Source organism: Ischnura elegans, chromosome 4, assembly GCF_921293095.1.
Source record: "Ischnura elegans chromosome 4, ioIscEleg1.1, whole genome shotgun sequence".
In the NCBI taxonomy this organism is placed as follows: domain Eukaryota; kingdom Metazoa; phylum Arthropoda; class Insecta; order Odonata; family Coenagrionidae; genus Ischnura; species Ischnura elegans.
In genome coordinates, this window is record NC_060249.1 from 85408284 (window position 1) to 85425757 (window position 17474).

At 39.2% G+C, this 17474-nt stretch overlaps 1 protein-coding gene across 1 annotated transcript; it reads right to left on the reverse strand.

The window, feature by feature from the left end:
• Window positions 1–1509: 1509 nt before the first annotated feature.
• Window positions 1510–16605, reverse strand: LOC124157744 (UDP-glycosyltransferase UGT5-like). The gene is made up of 5 exons (XM_046532739.1): window positions 16515–16605; window positions 7311–8157; window positions 4732–4963; window positions 3908–4127; window positions 1510–2002 (listed from the first exon to the last, which is right to left on the reverse strand). Exons 2-5 carry the CDS (start codon window positions 8145–8147, stop codon window positions 1714–1716), a joined length of 1578 nt encoding a protein of 525 aa, XP_046388695.1. The 5' UTR covers window positions 8148–8157; window positions 16515–16605; the 3' UTR covers window positions 1510–1713.
• Between the last annotated feature and the right edge of the window lie 869 nt (window positions 16606–17474).

Here is a 17474-nt window from a genome sequence, read left to right on the forward strand (position 1 = left end):
CAGAATTAGAAATCATAAAAGTCTTTAAGCAAAATCAGTACTCAGTTGAAAAAAAAGTATTCAAATTTTTTTTAAACCCACGACAAATGATATGTATTAGTAAAGCATATGTAACTAAAATAAAACTATTTTTTCAAGGAAATAATCTCATAAACTAATAAAGCGCTGTTATAATTTTCTTAGGTGGTTGGTTTTATTCACCTTTTCCATGCTAAAATGTCACAACTTGGCTTTCCCCCCTCCTAGACCATGGCTTGCCCCCCCTAGCATAGGCAGCTCTAGGGGTGAGGGGGGGCATGTGCCCCCCCCCCCAGACCCGTAAAAAATATGTAAGGTTTTTCATACGGTCCCATTATCATTGCTTTCGCTTTGTATTACGAGGTATCCTTGTGCCCCCCCAGAACAAAATCCTGGATACGGCCTTGCATGTGCCCCCTCCAGAAAGAAATCCTGAATCCACCCCTGCCCCCTAGTTATGATACTGGGTACGCCCTTGACTCAGCTTTCTCTTGCTATTATCTGGGCCACCATTCCTTTCTTTGGTACATGGATGGTGCTGCTGCATGAGGGTAGCTCATGATGTTTGGTCCTTATATTATGAACAGGTCTGGTACAATGATGATCCCCCACATTAATTGACCATGTGATTTAATTCTACATCCTCAACCTAAAAATTGTTGACAATGATTGGTTAGCAAAATGTATGGCTGTCAAAAATTTAATGATTGGAGGCGTGTTACATTATTAAAATTATGTATCATCATTCTGAGCTTTAAAAATGAGCGTGATGTCAAAATCACTTATTTTGACTTATGGCCATTTTATAATTCAAGTATTCTACTGGTTTAGATAGATTTAAATGGATAATTTTACAGATTACCCCAGACTGTCTCACAATCCAACTTGGACTTCCCTTAAGCCTTAATGAAAGGGAGTAAGCCTTAAAATAAGGCTTACTTACTTTCATTCTATCTAAAGATCCTTTCCCTTCCTTCCTCTTCTTCATTTAACCAACATTCTCTCTACCCTCTAACACCGTTTTTAACACCCCCTTTCAACTCAGTACTCCCTCCATCCAAACCTTCTGTCTCCTCCTCATAACATATAGAAGCTGCCTCTCATCACCGACCATGTCCAGCACTTCTTTTTTCCTCTTCCTTTCCATCCACTTCACCATCTCCATTCTTCTCTTCACCTACATCATAAATGCCTCCAGTCTTTTCTCATCCTCCTTCATAAGTGTCCATGTTTCTGTACCATAAAGTACTTCCTGCACTCCAGACCAGACTCTACATGAGCGTTTTTCTTAAACTCTTACATAGGTAACAATCTTCTTATCAGCTATTTATCATATATAAACGCCTCCTTTGCAAATGCAGTACCCTTCCTGACGTCCTGACTGCTTAGTCCATTTCCCTCTATTACGCCCCGCAAATAGTTGAACTGTTACATCTGCTCAAGTTTCTGAATGTCCATTTACCAAACAATAAAAACATTAATATGTATCACTATGTTTTAAAAATTTATTGTATGAACAGGCAACCAAACAAATTTGAGCATAGGTACACAAGATCTTGTATGATATCAATGCATTATAATTTATACAGTGACAAGTCCCTTATTATGATAAATCATATTCAGTCTTAAAATTCAGATAATTTAATAATCATCTGCTATACTGAGGAACATTTAATGAATTCTGCTCCTCAGTTTTCAACCTTTTTTAACTTTTTTTGTTTTCCTTTTGCTCTGGAATAAACATCGCTTAATATTACCGAGTATATTAATTATTAGCATCAATAATGCCACAATCAATCCAAACATAACCAGGAACACATCAATGTGATACAATTGGAACCAAGACAGTTCTGAAGCAGTTGGACGTAAATGAGGTGCACCTTGATGTCTTATTACATATTCAATGTAATAAACTCCCAGTTCCACTGGATCCCAGAACTTATCCTTCAGGATTCTAGACCTCTTCCTCATTGCAATCTGAAATCTGAAAATTAAAAAATACTCTTGTATAATCAAGTTAAGAGAAGCAAGTATCTACATGATCAACCTTGAGATTGGAGGTGTAAACTGTAACACCCTTTTCCATCCCCATTGAATGTCCAAAGTGATGCACAAAGGTTAAGAAAAAGGCTTCGCAGTTCCACAAAATAAAATATATTTGCGACCGGTTTCGATACAGCGTATCATCATCTGGCAATTACAAGTATCAGTACATAGAATTTATACCCTTGAAGGCGTTAGAGTAATTCTATGTACTGATACTTGTAATTGCCAGATGATGATACGCTGTATCGAAACCGGTCGCAAATATATTTTATTTTGTGGAACAGTGAAGTCTTTTTCTTAACCTTTGTGCATCATGAAGGAGTTCCACCATGTTATGCCAACCACCATCGCATTTTTCGAATGTCCAAAGCTCAATAATTACCATTTTATCCAGTAGCATAACTATGGTGGGGGATGACAGGATAGATCCACCCCCAAAGCCTCAGAGAAATAAAAAAACTATTTAAAGCTATTGTCTAATTTTAACAGGTAATTACTGCATATGCTTAAAGCTAAATCTTCATTGCCAAAATTATGTAAAATGTATTTCCAGGCACGTCATTTTTCAAAAGTTTTTCCAGACCCACCGTTGCCTGAGGAGAGGGGGGTCGCCACCCCAAGCCATTCCATTCCCCCCAAAGCATATTCCTAGTTATGCCACTGATTTTATCACTCATCTAGTTAAAATTTGGAATACCCAAGTTGGTTCTTTAATAAGCATACCCCAGGTCAAAAATATTCCATTGAGCAACGCCATGCTAATACCATAATTAAATCAAATTTTTTTGCTGCTAATGATTAAGGTACCGATGAATTTATTGAATTAAAAAATCTATAGGGGAAAAAATTTAAAAATCTTGTTGCAGCCAGAGTTGCACAATAAATGTTTGTGTATTGCGAAAGGGTGCTAGAATTTCTGGTTTTCAATTTTATACTTCAATATTTATATTGAAAACCAGTAGGACATTGTATACCTCATTTGATGCCTATCTAGATGCTTTACCAAAACGCATTAAACTTTAATGAGAAACACAAATTCCTTTTAGGTTTTTCGTTGAAATAGCAATTGGCTTTAAGGTACATAAATTAAGTCTTTGAAAAGGAGCCAAAGTCATTGGTAAGATTATTTCAACGCGTTTAAAATAAGGGCACCCCATTATATTTTAAATTTAAATATAAATGAATTATTATGTGTATAATGAATGGTGACTTTATTTTGCTGCAGTCCCTAATAATGCTGATTACATTCATTATTTCTTAATTTTACTCATTTTTGGGTGGCCTGGGCTACCTGCGCTCTCCCTTTATGTAAACCCCTGACTAATGGAGCCCTAAATCATAGAGATAACCCCATTTTGAATGAATATACACCCAAAAGACCTCCCTGAGCTAATTCCAGAGATACAGCCACTCTTCCTTGGCAATATTTTTGTTTTCCAAATTAATCCTTTAGGTAGTGAAACTGCAAATCTCCATAAAGGAAAATTCAATTCCCTTATGAAGTTCGGATGATGGTTATAATAAAAGCCAAAAGTTTGACAGAAGAAATGATTTTATGTTATTATTTTTTCAACTACCATGAGCCTCCAAGAAAATCTGAAGCACGACCCTTGCCCCATGTGCCACAGTGTGGACTTGTGACTTCAACATCTTGTTCGGTAAAACCCATCCCGAAGTTCACCCTGAGAAGATGGCTTGGTGGTGTTACAGGCTAGCACACCTGACCGACAATCGGGAGATCTGGGTTTGAATCCCAGTTAAGTCAAATATTTTTTCATGGCAAACTTCATCCTTTGGTGTTTTTGGAACACACAGTATACATTCAGAATGCAACTGAACCTACCTTTGATCTGTAGTAACTTTGTGGATAGCATCCACCAAAGCTGATGTAGTTAAATTATTCAAGTCCAAGTGGATGCCTGAACCATCATGTACAGCACGAAATATATTGAAATCTTGATCAGCAAATACTGGGATACCAATAATTGGAACACCATGATACACAGCTTCCACACTGCTCCCCAAACCACCATGAGTTATGAAAGCCTTGGTTTTTGGATGGGCTGAAATTGAATGATTACAATAATAGTACATAATAATACATTTATTTATCCATAGAATCAATATTACAAGCTAAAAGGATATAAGAAATTAAAAAGTTCTAATCATCATCAGATAAGCATGGAATGAATTTACACTATATCCACAATAGAACTAGCTCAACTTTGAAAATACATATATAAGTGTAAAAATGATTGTTTGAGGCGTAACTTGGTGAAAGTGATTCATTATTAAAATTAAAAAGAAGAACTTTGTGCTTTCACATTAATAATAATTCACACATTTATGACCATGGTTTCAACGTTAGATGTCATCATCAGGTGAACTCTACAGAGGTCCATCACATCCTTTTACACCAGGCTAGGAGGGGGAGGGAGGAAGGTAACTAGGTTGAATGGATTGGTTAACAGAGAAGAGGGAGGGGGAAAGTTATATGACCAAGTTCTTTCCCCCTCCCTCTTCTCTGGTAACCGATCCGTTTAATAATAATCCGTAATACATTAAATAATGTAAGAGTCAATGCAAAAGAACACAGGGAGAGAGTCCATAATATTGAGTATCTTCACACCTCAAAAAAACTTTTTATTGATTAATTACGAAACGTACCTAAAACAGCCTGCTGAGGTAGCCATTTCTGTAGGAGAATATTTGAGGGCATAGGATCAACTGGGGGAGTATCCAGGTCCCATTTCCAAATCACTCGTTGAGGAATACTTTGAAAGGCTTGGGTAACAATCTTCCTCTCTTCTTCAGGAAAGCCAGCACCACTTAATACAGATCCCATAGAAAACAGTATAACGCCATCTTTGCCTGATTCATCCATGAATTTCTGTAAATTCTGCAACATAAAGGAGAAAAAATTGAAATGCATGTGTACTTATTGGTTGGGTATACCTGTATCAATCATTGGGTTGAATCATGAAGTAAGTGATATAAATTTTTAAGGGAATTCTGAATGGAAATCAATGCATTCTGTACCGGCCAGTCCCAAAATATCATTTGCAGACCCATAGGAGGCCTTGATGTTTGACCTTGACCTTGGTGATACACAAATAAAAATCACAGCCTTCATTATATTCCTACCTTGCATACAGTAGCGGATACAGAAAAAACTCAAGGGGATGGTGCAAAAGATATCTTGAGCTACTTTTACTTTTCTCGTAATTAAAAAAAATCAAGTCACATGCAAAGCTTAAGAAAGTTTTCTGGAAACTGATTATACTCATATACAAGATAATACCATCTTATGATATAAAAAAGTTGGAATTGTAGTTAAAAAAATTTCGGTTATGCGGATGGCCCCGCAAGGGGCATGCACCCCTTATGTATCCACCACTGCTTGCATATCAAAGCACTCCCCTTTGTGTTACTCAATGACAATTATTTTATTGATTGCCTTGATGATCCTGACTTCAGACTTTTGCCTGCGGACTAAATTCAGAGGACTTAATTTTATTGTTTCATGGAATCACAATTTCAAAAATCAATGCCAAGTTTCGGGTTCTCCAGCCAAGTTTGTCGTTTATCATTGATTACAGTTTCAAAAGCCATCCTACTTTCGTCTTCAGGTCGAATGGTTGGATGTGTCGATTTTTCTCCCGCTTATATAGCACTGGCCATCCTTCCCCTGGACGCTGATTGGTCAGTACTCTGTTCCAGACGTTACTCATTAGGTAGCCATTGCCTCTGTTAATATTTGTTGTTTTGTGGGTTTCCAAGGCTTCCCTGATCTGTCTTGGATGAAATCGACTTTCTTTCGCCACTGTCTACGCTCTATCAAAGTCAATTTTGTGACCTGCCATGCTCTGCAACCATGCTCTGCAATGGCTGGCAAGTGTAGCTGTTTTTGATTTGTGGCTCTCACATGCTCCTTCATCCTTGTAACCATTCCTCGGCATATATTTAGGTGGCATACAGCACTGGCTTTTCTTCCCTTGGACATTATGCAGTGGTAGACGGTAGAATTAGATGCTGCCCCATTATGGTTCTTTAATAATACCTTCTACTTCTCTTCCTCCACCTATCATCCATACTTCCATGGACAGATTAAAGGTGAGCTACCGCCACCCATTTGTGTTCTAAGCCTTTAAGTCCTCAGACTTTTACTAGACATGTGCACCACCATGCCATGCAGCTAATGCTGGCTGAGTTACAGTGCCTCAGGCACCAATTCTTCTCATTGATGTGACTGCCACTGTGGTGTCTTCAACATAGAATTGCAGTTCATTACTTAAAATATGTTTATTTTACTCCTATTATAGTCACTTCACACTGAAATCTATGCCTCTCTTATTTATCATGTCTGATTCAAATGATCATTGGCCATGTACATATCTATGGATGCTAATGAGCACAGGAATTTCAGGATGAAACCTATGATGCCCAAACATGTCCTTGCCTCATTCACATGATCCTTGAAACAAGTAGAAGATGTGGATCGGTTTTTTTTTACTATGTCACCATCGAAAGCTTAGATTTTAGCAGAACAAAACGGAAAATTGTAGCAATCAAAATAACTCAGGGCATTTTCAAAAGTTAACTTGATTTGAGATCTCATGATGATGAAGGACAATGATTTAATATTAAAATTTACAGACTATCTCCACCAAAGAAAATATCTTAAACGGAATAATGGTTTTCATTTGGATTAGAGAACTAGGATTGTTAAGGCTCTGCCTCATTTGCCTTTATCCTTGAACATCCACAGCTTTCAAAGAAGTCAGGGACCAGTTTCTGTTTACAGACCACACATTTTACTTCTGATATCAATTTACAGAATGTTGCATGGTTAGTGATTCTTATGCTTATCATTAACCTTATAAAAAGCAAGCTAAATTTGTTATACAACCAGTCAAGAGGGGTTTTTATTAACAAGTGAACTTTGGCAAAAAAATGACATTTAATTAATCGCTGAAATATGATTATTTTACTTTTGTATGGATCTTAAAATTAACAATATTTTTATTAATTATATTTTATTGCCACATGTATATTACAAATTAAAATAAATATAAGGATATATTTAAAATATATAATTCCTGGTGAAATTCTTAATTTTGTAAATGATGTTAAATATACCCCCTTTTGACATTTAAAGGATGAAGCAATGATTTTATAATTTCTGTTATCAATCTTTTATCCCTTCTCTGGATAATAAAATTTTACAACATACATACTTTTCTTACCTCGGGAAGAGATTGAGAGGATGCGATGTGGAGTCCACCCAAATGAATGACATTTGGTTGATTTGCTTTAGGATAATCAATACTTGGATCAGAGTTTACTAAAACCAAACTCAAATTTTTATCCATGTCCGACATCTTTGGAATATCTTCACCCAAATACATCTGAATGAGTGTATCTAACTTAGGGTAGTAGACCCACTCACGATGCAATGTGAGGGCAATTGAAAATACTGTATTGTAAAATCTCTCCTTAAAATTCATACGATTAGTGTAGGGCAGATATATATTCGGATAATAAGACCACTGAGGTGGGTTCCTAACAGCATGCTCAACCCAAGGAAGGAGACTAGCTGAGGATATTAGGATTCTTGGAATGGAAAGTATGTGTGCAAATGGAACGGCACATTCATACATTAACGTTCCAGTTATCAAAACATCAAAAGGATTTTCCTCTGCTTCAGCAAGAACCTGCATGACGGCTGGTGATTTTAAAAAGTTTTCACATGTCACCAATCCACACTCATGTAGTTTAAATCCTAGTAAGTGCTCCTTTCTTTGTCTCTTCTCCTCTAGAAAATCAGGAAATGCATCGAATATTTCTGATGTGAATAGTGTTTCTTGGACCAAATTGCCATAATCATTCCCTAAAACTTTGTCATAAGACACTATTCTTATGGTGTGGTTATTTTTTACTAAGCCTTGCAGAAGGCTTCTGTAAAATATGGCATGACTTTTTGCAGTGAATGGGGAGAGAAAAAGAATCCTTGAAGCTAATACTGGCTGCTGTTCCAAGGAACAAATCCAGATCAAAAGAAGAATGAGGGCTCTGTGGAACATTTTCTGGCGCCTGCAAAGAAAATATTATTTCTTAAATAATAATATAAAAAGCAGTAATGCAAACACATAAATTGATTTAAATGTCAATATTACAGTTAATCTTTTTGTAATGTTAAGGCAGCAGTTCCTGCCAGGTGTGTACATTATTTTGATGGAGCTTTTCTCTTTTGCAAAGGCTATAGCCGATAGCAGGGAGAAAGGAGGTAGCCAAGGTGCTCAAAACCATCCCTTGAAATTTTTAGGGGTTTAGTCATCAATTACCCCCTCTTCAAATAACCCTGGAGCTATGAAATATTTTTTGGGTCGTTTAGTTGGAGGAGATACACTGTGGGCCATATTTCCATATCAGTGGCGTAGCCAGGAATTTCGTTCGGGGGGATCCAAACCAGGGGGGGAAATTTTTTAAAAACAGGGTACTAAGTAGAGGGTTTTTAACTAATTTTAACCCTTTTCATAATCGAAAAAACTTCATTTGCTTAGAAATATTATGTAAATTTTCAATATTTTATTTTCTTTCATGAACGAAAAATAATTGTGTTTTTATATTTTGGGGGGGTCCAGACCCCCAGACCCCCCTGGCTACGCTACTGCTCCATATCTCACAAACATATTATTGAAGTTCAGACCCCTATGATTCCTCAGTCACTATGGCCTTGTCCTAAAGTATACCGTCAACCAATGAGCCCCAAATATATTTCTTTCCAAGGCCTGTGTGTTTGTATGTATGTGTGTGGAGCCAAAACTGCTCGTATGAGGATCACTCTAGTGTCCACCCACTTCAGGGTACATCTGTACAGCATTCGAAGTCATGAGTTGTCCAGAGCATCTGACAACAGGGCAAACTCGCAGCCAATCGGAGTATTGCCTAAAAGTTTCTGTAGTTAAAAAAAGGAGCATTTTTGACCTGAATATTATCAGTAATTTTGGTTTCTATTGGCATCAGCTATCCAGGTTTAAAATTTCGTGACATAATTTTTCTCAACCCGGTATATAGCACCCCGTGTGTATAGGGAGGCATAGGGAGTTAGGAAGGACATTGGTTGTTTTCCTCTGCACCAATGACTTATCCTTTAATATACCCACACACTGTGTTTATAATTAAAGTGCATCAAACGATAAACTCATTTCATTCTCCGATGAAAGCAACACATATATACTAACAACAGCAACAATCGCTGTTGTCCCCAGTGGAGATATAGCAAGCCCTCTTGGATGGTGTAGTGGACAAAGTCAATACATATGTACTTAAGATGGGATGTTAAGCCTGACTGCCTTAGCATCTCTCATTTAGATTAGTCTGATGCTAATGCTGGCTTTTTGTCTATCCTTTCTACCTTTCTTCATGGTGGAAACAACCCGAGCTATCAGACACCTCCTTCAAGTTCCATGCTATGTCATCTATGAATGTTGGCTACAGCCAATGTGCATTTTCACACGTAAAAGACCTAACAACGCCTCTTGCTGGCATGGATTTTTCAACGCAAATGAATGGACATCAGATTAAGCTTATACAAGGGAAGGAAAGTGACCACTGAGGTAGCAATGGTTGCAGGTATCTAGACCCTGCATGAGACCAAGTTTAGCAAGACCTTAGTGCCACTCCTTGGCAATTGGAAATCCTTTTACTCAATTATGATCCTCCTCACAGCTGGAATCCATTGTAAAATGGTCATATTTTCATTGGTTTTTGCAAAGAAAATTTTTGCTGCATACTTTCCATATTTTTAAATGAATTCTTTGTTTTTTATGTCCATAAGCAATTTTTAAATGAAATTTTAGCACAACCCATAGAGTGTGGGAACGTTTTTATACATTTTGCATGCCGACTGCATGCATACATTTACATGCATTTACCCAATGCATTGCATGCATTTACCCAAAATGTTTATTGCTACCTTGATATCTTGCACTAGGGCACATTCCTACCATAAGGATCACTAAGGGGCTTAACTCTAACAGACCAGCCCTCACGGCAGGGGGTGCTTCCTGCACAGGGGGTCTCTTCTGCATTGGCTGGCAGCTAAAATCGTGAACTCCCGCAGCCTAAGGGTTAAAGTCTTAATAACTTGAGTTAACTAACTTTGTTATTATTTTGCCACTGCGTCGAAACTAGTTACACCGTGAGAATAAATTGGTGGATAAATACATAGTTTTTTTGTTTTCTTTTCATTTAACACATTCTGGGCAAAGTACATACATCAATTGACGTGGTCCTGTCCAAGCCGAGATACAGAGCATGTCAATTGACATGCTCTGCTGGTCGGCCCTTTTTCTGCCTCAGTATGTGACTAATATCCACTTCAGAGTCTTTCGATCATGTGTATGGCCTTCAGCAAGCTTCCCTCTTTTGAACCATGTGTGCCATTTGTAAAAAACAGTATTTGAACGGAAGTTATGGTGCGGAAACCTCCCTCTATTTTTCTTTCTTATTCTAACGACCAATTTTGACGACTTTAATGAAAGTCGGGTCACATTGAATGTGTAAATGAACTTCCACAAAGTTGAGCCGAAGACTATAGACATAATAAAGGTACTTATTTTAATTCATGCTGATGCCCTCAAATATTGCACAATCTACCACCATGATTGCACTGAAAGGTATATGCAGTAGTAACTTCATTAAAGTTGTACCCTGCAGCTATACGTACGCTTATCTCAGGAATTGTAGAAATAATCTGTGTGTGAATATGTACCCACAGGCTGACTAAGAATCACATCTTTTAAATAAGGTAATTTTGTGGTAGCATGATAATGCTCTCAAAAATTGTGCAGGGCACCGCCTAGAAAAAACTGACAGGTGACTCAACCCAGTGACTCAAGTACAGATGAACTTATGCATATACTTCCTGAATGGATGCAACTGTCTGAGTAAAATTAAGACCTCCAGACTAAGAGGGCATGTACCTGCCTATTTGATCCCAAATAATGCTCAACCATGACATTCTCTAATAGAGGGAGTTGCTTGCCTATGCCCTCATCCCCTCTTTTTCCTTGCTTAGCTAAGGCCAAGAAAAATCTAACTGTTAAAATGAAAAAACAAATTCAGACCAATGCTTCGTTAGCAATAGGTTTATTGATATCAGCACATAAAGATCCTCAGCAAAACACACTCACTTTAGATAAAAAGGTGAGCTCTACGGCCTCAAGGTCAACTGGGGAAAGAAACACTCCAATGGCCGTAACAAGGGACCTCGTCACAGGTATAAACAAAACACTGTGTGGTATGCTGGAATGGGAAGATTCACAGCAGTGAACAACCCCAGCCTCTCAACCGGAAACCATTCACTAACACTCGTTCAACAGTGAAGAAACCTTCGCGAGGTTTTTGCGGGACCTCGCTAAGGTTGCTTCAGTTAAGGAAACACACACACAATCAATCACAGGCACAACACTTACTCCGTGGGTTATACTCTGGGAGAATTTGCTCGAAAATGAGCGATGGAACTGCCACCTGGACGGGAGAAGCATACCGGTTTCGGAATCAAAGATTCCCTTCCCAACGCAACTGGGGTTTAAACTTCACTTCAACAAGGTTGAGTGATCAAAAAACAATAGACACTGCTGAAATATTTAGCTAGGGAGGGAGGGGGGGGGGGGAATGGTGTTGGTGTGATCTGTGTGATTTATGGCCTACAGCCTGATAGAGTGTGAGAGAGATTACATACCAATGATGATAAAATTGAAGCATTCTTGGCATCAAAATTGTATGAAATTTGATGAATGGATTGCCCTAGGTAATTAGACTCTAAATTGTAATCTATCAATTGGTATAGCCAGAATTTATATACAGTCCTCCTATAGTGCGAGTGGGGCACCATAAGTCTTTATGGCCCAGACTAGTGGATCCCAAATGGCTTATATCCATGATATCACCGTTGAGGAAGGTCCCTGCTTCTACTTCCATCCCTACCATCTCGTTACACTCTGTTCAAGGAGAAACAAACAGTCAAAATAAAAAAGATTAGGCTAAGGCTTAATAAGAAATAAATTTGCCAACATTGTCAAAAAAATACATGCATGTCAATACCTCCACTGCAAAAACGCTCAACAATCGCCGACCGAATCAAATCTACTCATCTAGTAGCCCAACAATACGAGTCCGCTCTGCTGGCAGTGCCCGGAGCATAACCACTCATCTCCTATTCTCCAAGCTTGGAAGTGAGCATTTATGCTCCGGCTACTGCCAGCAGGAGCGGATTCGTAGCGTTGGGCTACTGGATGAGTGGATTTGATTCAGTCGGCGATCGTTGAGCGTTTTTGCAGTGGAGGTATCGATGTTAAATAAGGTACTTTTAAGGATGTAATAATAATAAAATAATGTATGGATAGGATGTAATAAATGTAATAATATAGGATGTAATAATAAAATTTGAGGATGTGATAATCTCAAAAATGGCATCCTTCACTGAGACACAAAATAACCTTTTCCTGCCGGGTACTTACAATTGGAAAAGGTTTTCCGTCCTATGAGTAGCATGAGAATATTTTAAATCTCTCTGTGTAGAACTCTTTTTTGGGATGGAGTTACCCTGGTATTTTTGTCCCTCAGATTTGGGACCCAGCTCAACATACCCCGCCTCCAGTGCACGTCCCTTACCCCGGCCACTGGACTACACCTGCTGACCTATCATAGCACGAATCCACGGTCAACCTGTTGCTTTACCAGTATTTTTTTCAACCAAACATTATATTTGATTTTCAATAATTTACTCTTTTAAAAGATTTACTAACATTTTTTAAGCATTCTGGAATTTTAAATGGATTTCCAGCATTAATAACAACAAAGTTAGTAAATAAAGTTAGTAACACTATAAGTTTGGAAGTCCGTTATTTTTATATATTTTTGTATAAATTTCTTTTAAAAATTGCTTTCACACAGAAAAAATGAAGAATTCATTTCATAGTATTAAAAAAATTGTGGTATGCAACAAAATGTATCATCGAAAAAACTATTGACAACATAACCACTTCGCAACTGATTCCTGCGGAGAGGATGATCATAAATGAGTGGGAGGGTCAGGCTTTATTGCATAGGGAGTGGCCCTAAGGACTCGCTTAGCTGGGTCCCAAGCCAGGCCTGAATGCATTAGACAATTGCTACCACAGCAGTCACTTCCCTTCCCTCGCATCTGCCAGAGCCAATGTCCGCTCGTTTGCATTGAAAAATCCACGACAGCTATACCTGACATCAGGTGTTATACGTTTGAAAACTCCCGTCGGCTCCACCTGATATCCGGCACCAAAGGGTTAAAAGAATTTGGTTCATGGAAGGAAAATATAAGTTGCAACACTAAACCTGATATTGCCCTTTTAGCTATTCCCTCATATGTTTAAAATAAAAAAATACAAAATTTGCTCTCACATTTCATGTGTTGGTGGTAAGTACGTCATCATAGTTTTGGTTCAGTTACTCAATCATGAAGATCACTTCACCAGGGGAAGGGACAGTGACGTAGCCAGAATTTTTGGTCCGAGGGGGTCCAAAATCAGTGGGTAAAAGTTTTGAAAAAGAGGGTAATGGGTTTTAAAACAATTTTAAAACTTTTCATAATCTAAAAAATTTCATTGGTAAAAGAAATATTTTGTAAATTCATGATTTTTCAATATTTTGTTTTCTTTAGTGAAGGAAAATAATTGTGTTTTTATATTTCAGGGAGGATTCCGGACCCCCGGGCCTCCCTCCCTGCTACGCCACCAGGAAGGGATCACTAGGAAAAGATGGAAACAGCAACAAACCACACAAGTTCGATTCGCTAGATCGAGGAGAATCTGAGAAACACTAGGCATGAGTTTTTGATGTCATTAACTTTTTTGGTTCGCGCACAGGGGCAGTCTGGGGTGATTGGGGGGCCTCGTTAGCGGAGGATTGGGGGGTCTTCCCCTAGAAATTGCATGCCGGGAAAGGTATTTTGACGCTGTTCTGCTCTTAAAAACAAGATAAAAATTAATAAAAAATAGCAATTTCATGAGAAAAACTACCATGGAAAACGAGAATTTCACAGCTTATAATATTTAATTATGTATTATATGGTTCAATTATCTGTTTAGTGAATTTGTTCCTTGAAACTGCACCGAAATCTAAAAAAAAACTCTGAAATAACCTTTTCAAAAGTAGTCCTTTCATACATCCATGAAAAAATATGTACATATTATGTGAATATTATTTACAGCATTCGATGGCATAATATTTGCATATTACGTATATAATCGACGGAATATTATTTGCATTTTATAATCCATTCATGCAACTTTTATACAGTATTGCAAAAAAAACTTTAGTTCAAGCAATCAGTCTTTTTTATTGCACCATTCATACATATGCTAGATGCAAGTGTTACGGGGGGCCCCGGCGATTACCGATCAGCCAACCTGGCCAGAGCGCCACTGACTAGGAAAATAGTGGAAACAACAATGAACCACACGAGGTCGATATACACAGTCGGGTAGTACCTGAGGAAAAATAGACATGAGTTTGTGACGTCGTTAACTTCTTTCCTTAGTGCACTCGCGCAATTGCACGCCATAATGAGAAATTAATGCAGTTCTAACGGACCGCATCCCTCTGTACGCGCAGCGCAACCTCCTTTGCGCCTCCAATGGACCTCCGCACCGCACACAGACGACCTCCTTTCTAAAGGAGGTGGACGGGAGGAAGGGCAAGAGACGGCCTGGAATTAATTACATAGGACAGGTTATTGATGGCGTAATATAGATGAAATACGTCGTCGTGAAAAGACTATAGCTGATACGAAAGCGCTATGGAAAGGTGCGTCAAGCCAATCTTAGGATTGTTGACTTATGATGATGATCACGATCAACAATTAACCCTTCGCTTCGAATAACGGCGTTAATGCGGCAGGACGTTTCTTGACCAGGGAGACGACAGCCGCAAATTTTTGTCGAAGATTTTTCTTCGCAGGAGAACCAATGCAGAAAATATACGTTTCCTTTCTCTCCCCCTTTTATGACGGTCGCGGGATCGCGAAGTCTTAGTTTCGGGACCCACAAAGCGAGACTTAGGCCGTACCCTCGAAATCTGGGAGCAGGTACCCGGACCCCTCGTCTTATATTAGCCCTCTTTATTGGTATATTGGTAAGGGACCGCGGTCATTCCATTGTTCATTCGGTCAGTTTTCGAAATAAATGTTTGTTCCTTTCTCAAAAATTATAAACTAAGAATTGAATTCTTCGTCTTTTGAGCAGCGTTTACAATTTTTAAACGAAATTTCACGATAAATATTAACTTTTATCTCGATTTCAGCATAAATATCAACATGGATATTGTTTCTGCATTAAATGCGTTAATATTGACGGTAGAGCTTAGTTCAAAATTTGAAGATTCTCAGAATAAAACGAGGAATTCAATTCAAAGTCTGCGTTTAGGCGCAAGCAACAATTATCCATATAGCTAATTCATACAAACAGAGCATGATTGACGGCGAACCAATGCCGCTGGTAGCGTTATAAACCCCGAAAGGAGGAAGCCCAACTACCCTCGGAGTCCCCGCTGGGAAGGTCGGAAAAGGGTGATGCTGAGCAAGGTGATAGAAACTCCTTCATCACCTTGAGTGCTGAGAGTGTGTGATCATCCGCAAGACCCTCCTTAACGAATGTCCTGCGAAACTGCTCCGTACAGAGGGACCGAAGAGTATCTTCGGACTCATTGTCAGTGTAGCAGTCATGCTAAGGAGAGAACTCCACCGTCTCCACAGTCTCGAAATGGTTAAAGAAGTGCCAACCTGCCTGTTCCACAGCCTGGTTGACTCTGCTGTGCTACCGGTCGTTGCCTTGTCGGCTATCGATGTGGCGCCGATGCCTGTCATGGTGTTGCACCTGTTACTAGAGTTTTGCAAAGGAGAACCACGGCCGTGGGGAGACAGGAATTAATTGTGACTTGCCGCTGTTTGATTCCGTTTTGAGGGCTAGCCATTTTTGGCCCGTTTTCGCACGTTTTCTGCCCTAAACTTTACGCAATGTCGAGCAGCAGTGCTTGGGCCAAGTCTAAAATGCGCGTGCAAAGATTCAGCGACGAACACACCAAACTCCATCTCTGTAGCACACGGTACGAATGAGAGGGAACCTAAAAGACTGTGACTGCGCAACATGCAGACAGACTGACAAGCTACAAACTTAACATATGTGGAAGACCGATCCCATTGTACAGGGAATTGCACAGAAAAAAACTGTAAGGTACGCAATAGCAATTCAAGTACAGCTGTACTTATATGTACCTGTATTCCCCGAATGATAGCAAAGATGTGTGTGATATAATACCACTTCATTGACAGGGAGAGTGACAGGTCACGAGCTAAAGTTTAAATACGAGGATACTATCAAAGAAATACTGAAATTAACTCTAGTACTCACCTCTACGACAGCAGGTTAACAAGGAATACAGCTGATTCGCCGCATGAATGGCCAGCACGGTCATTTAGCTGACACTGATTGTGAGACTGAAGAAAGATTAGTCGGCGAAATAGAGGCCGTCGCGTGGTCGAAGGTCGTAGCTATTCCGCCGATAAAGAGGAGTAAATAGAACTCACAATGTCACCCAGTCACCACGAGATAGAGTAAAGCAGCCACACGCTGCGAGAGGGGAAGTGAAGGGGAAGGGACCCTTCACTATCATACCCTCCTCTCCCTTGGCCACCGCAGTTGAAGTGGGGTCACTCATTGGGAAGTTTCTTTGTCCACCGAATACTATTGTGATGCCGTCAGATCACGCTCCAAGCCACCATCTCATGCGATGGACGAACGAAATGTAACTAATGCTAGTGCGATAACACCAAGGACCAGTGGCGCAGCTAAATTTTTCGGGTGTGCCACCTCTTAGTCTAAAGGAGTCCAAATGGGTTCTCGATCGAGATATGATTGATAAACGATTTTTAATTTTTTTTAAATCTTGATAGTCTTTATTTACCAATACGACTGCATTAACCTGGTGTAGAGCCCGTGAGGAATACCTGGAGATATGAATGGCTTAACAACCGATCTTAAGGCCGTCGTACACGGGGCACGTCATTGCGCTGGTTAGTACTGAAAGAAAAGGTTAGCCAATGAAACGAAACGAAAGTCAAAACCAATATAATTTCAATAGTTTCGTTCCACGGAGCGGAATGTAGAAACGAAATAGATTTAAACCCGGGGAGCTAAACTCGGGGTCGAAACGAAGCCGGAGTCAAAACTACTTCGTGTCGAAACTAAACTAAAACTCTGGGACGAAACGAAACGCAGATAATGCTTCGCACCGCAGTGGTTTACCTTCGAACAGTTCAGTTTCGACCTACACACCGAGTACGAAGTATGGTTGAATGAAGTAGAGGTTCG